The sequence below is a fragment of the Hermetia illucens genome, chromosome 3 (assembly GCF_905115235.1).
Source record: "Hermetia illucens chromosome 3, iHerIll2.2.curated.20191125, whole genome shotgun sequence".
Lineage (NCBI taxonomy): Eukaryota > Metazoa > Arthropoda > Insecta > Diptera > Stratiomyidae > Hermetia > Hermetia illucens.
The window spans coordinates 126444149-126446401 of NC_051851.1; the positions used below are offsets into that span (position 1 = coordinate 126444149).

The following is a 2253-nucleotide window of genomic DNA, read 5'->3' on the forward strand; positions in this document are numbered from 1 at the left end:
CTTCGAAAAGAAACTTGCCAGATTTGATCCTCCTGCTAATGAAGAGCGGTTCCTACCGCTTTGTCTGAGGAATCGACGAGCACAACTAATAATCTCGCTAAGGAAATGCCAGCAGTGTAGCATAAAAACAGATGTTGTTCGACCGTTTCAAATGCCTGAGCGGCCTCAGTAATCTACGCAACCTCTCGGGGGTCTTCGGTTTTGGCTAGACAATTAAGTGTTGAGGATCGCTTGGTGATGAGCCTCCTTGAGCAAGAAAGGAGGATAGACGTTTAACATGCCCAAGAACCTTCGCATATCCTTCACCGTGGGTGGCAGGGGAAAGTTCTTAATCGCTGCAACCTTGTCTGAGTTAGGTGGACTGCGTCAGGGATATTCCTGTGACCAAGAAATTTTAGATTCGGGAGCAGAAGCGGCCAAAACATCATCCATGAATACGAAACAGAAGTTTAAGTGCTTAGGACAGAGAAAACGAAACTCTGGAATGTCTACGAATCGTTTCAGAAGCCAAAAGTCGAAGAGTCCAAAAGGTGTGCAGATAGTCGTTTTCGGTATGTCTTCGGGGGCAACAGAGATTTGATGTTACGCCTTGACTAGATCCAAGGTCGTGAAAATACGGTAGTTTGTAAGTGATTGCGCGAAATCATGGATGAGTGGAATAGGTCGGGAATTGTCTGAGCATTCAGACACCTGCGATCTCCGCATAGCCTTCATTTGTCGTTTGAATGAAGTGGAGATGACTAACAACTGTTGGACGGTCTGTCTGTTTCATGACGAGCCAATTCTATTCCTTGACAATATTTTAGTTTCAAACTTCCGAGAGGACCATGTCGGAAAGGTTTTTAAAAATACATACACAAATTGATGGAATTACAAAAATAAAAAAAAAAATAAAAAACACATTTTAATGAAAATTATCTTTATTTGAACCTCTTTCAAAAATCATCTACTGTAGATATTACTGCATCTAAGGTTTGAAGATTTTACCGATAGTCTCGATAATGCCGTCAATATCAACCCCCAAGCCACGCAGACGATCCTTCATGTCGACGTAGGCAACATTGGCTTGAAGACCTTCAATGATGGCGCCGAATTCATCAGAATTAATCTTTTGGAAGGCCAGTTGAACATAGTAGTCACTGGCTAACTTCTCCTCAAGAAGAGATTTCAAAGTATCAAGTGGGATAAGGGCCAAAATTTCCTGCAGCATGGCATTAAATCCACCAGCGCGGGGAGCACTTTTCTTTGTTATTTCTGGGAATCCGAGAATGCCGTTAGCGATGTTGATATAGTAGATAGCATCGAAGTACAACTCTTGACAAGCGAATTTGACTAAGCCGTCAAACTCGGGAGCAAACCGAACGGATTGAACTATTCCGTAGAATTCAGAGGAAGAAAGGTATTCCATGACCGTTTGGACTTCTGGGTCGGACGTGATAGCGGTCAAAGCTATTTCCAAGATTTCTTCAACTGGCACTAAAGCGAGGAATTCATCAAGAACCGGTACAAGACCGCCACCATTTGGAGCACGGCATCCTGGACCTTCCTGCCGGGCTAGAAATAGAAACATATTCATGAATCAATAAAATACGTAAGCGAGATGTGTTTAAGCGAAAAATTAACATATGAAACCTACGGGCAGCTCCACAAAGAGCAACTGTTGCCAAAACTAAAACGATCACCTTCATATTAGCTTAGATTGCGTTTGAAGTTGAAACTGCCCTAACGAACGTGCCATGCAGTATTTATAGGAATAATTTTTCCGTAAAACTTTTTATCATTTTCGCTAGAGCTATAAATCTTTCACATAATTTCATCAGTATGTGTCCAATGAATTCGGTTTTTATTATGGCTTAGTTGGGTTTCTGCGTTTAGAGGAAATGAAAAAAACTGTGCAATCCATTAAAAAAAATCTTTATTGTTTCTAAGTAAGAATCCTCAGCTTAATAAGCCCCCCCCCCCCCCTCCCCTTCTTCCTATTCAACTCACCCAGGGCAATAAGCTGGTACTTTTGATACTGATAGAAAGAGCATTGATAAAACCACCCCAGGTGCAGCAGAACTTCAAATAATTATCAGTTTTCAATTGCTTTGGTATTTGGAATTGTGGTTTGACCTCAGAGGTCAGATGTCCTGAATAAAGTAGCACGTCCCCAGCTAAATTTAACTATTATCTTGCTCTGTCTACTAATGCTGGTATCTACTGAGTTTGAAACCAAGAGCGATGTGTTTTAGTCAGATATATACTGAGGGA

The 2253-nt window shown here is 41.5% G+C and overlaps 1 protein-coding gene across 1 annotated transcript; it reads right to left on the bottom strand.

Moving 5' to 3' along the window:
• Positions 1-902: 902 nt before the first annotated feature.
• On the bottom strand, positions 903-1794 carry LOC119651475. Its single transcript, XM_038055085.1, has 2 exons — positions 1637-1794; positions 903-1554 (listed from the first exon to the last, which is right to left on the bottom strand). Exons 1-2 carry the CDS (start codon positions 1686-1688, stop codon positions 968-970), a joined length of 639 nt encoding a protein of 212 aa, XP_037911013.1. The 5' UTR covers positions 1689-1794; the 3' UTR covers positions 903-967.
• Between the last annotated feature and the right edge of the window lie 459 nt (positions 1795-2253).

Excerpts from the sequence above, each read along its gene's own strand:
- LOC119651475 (XM_038055085.1), bottom strand. The coding sequence starts at position 1,688 with ATGAAGGTGATCGTTTTAGTTTTGGCAACAGTTGCTCTTTGTGGAGCT. Across the intron at positions 1,555-1,636 it reads TGCTCTTTGTGGAGCTGCCC|CCCGGCAGGAAGGTCCAGGA; the intron begins GTAGGTTTCATA and ends TTCTATTTCTAG.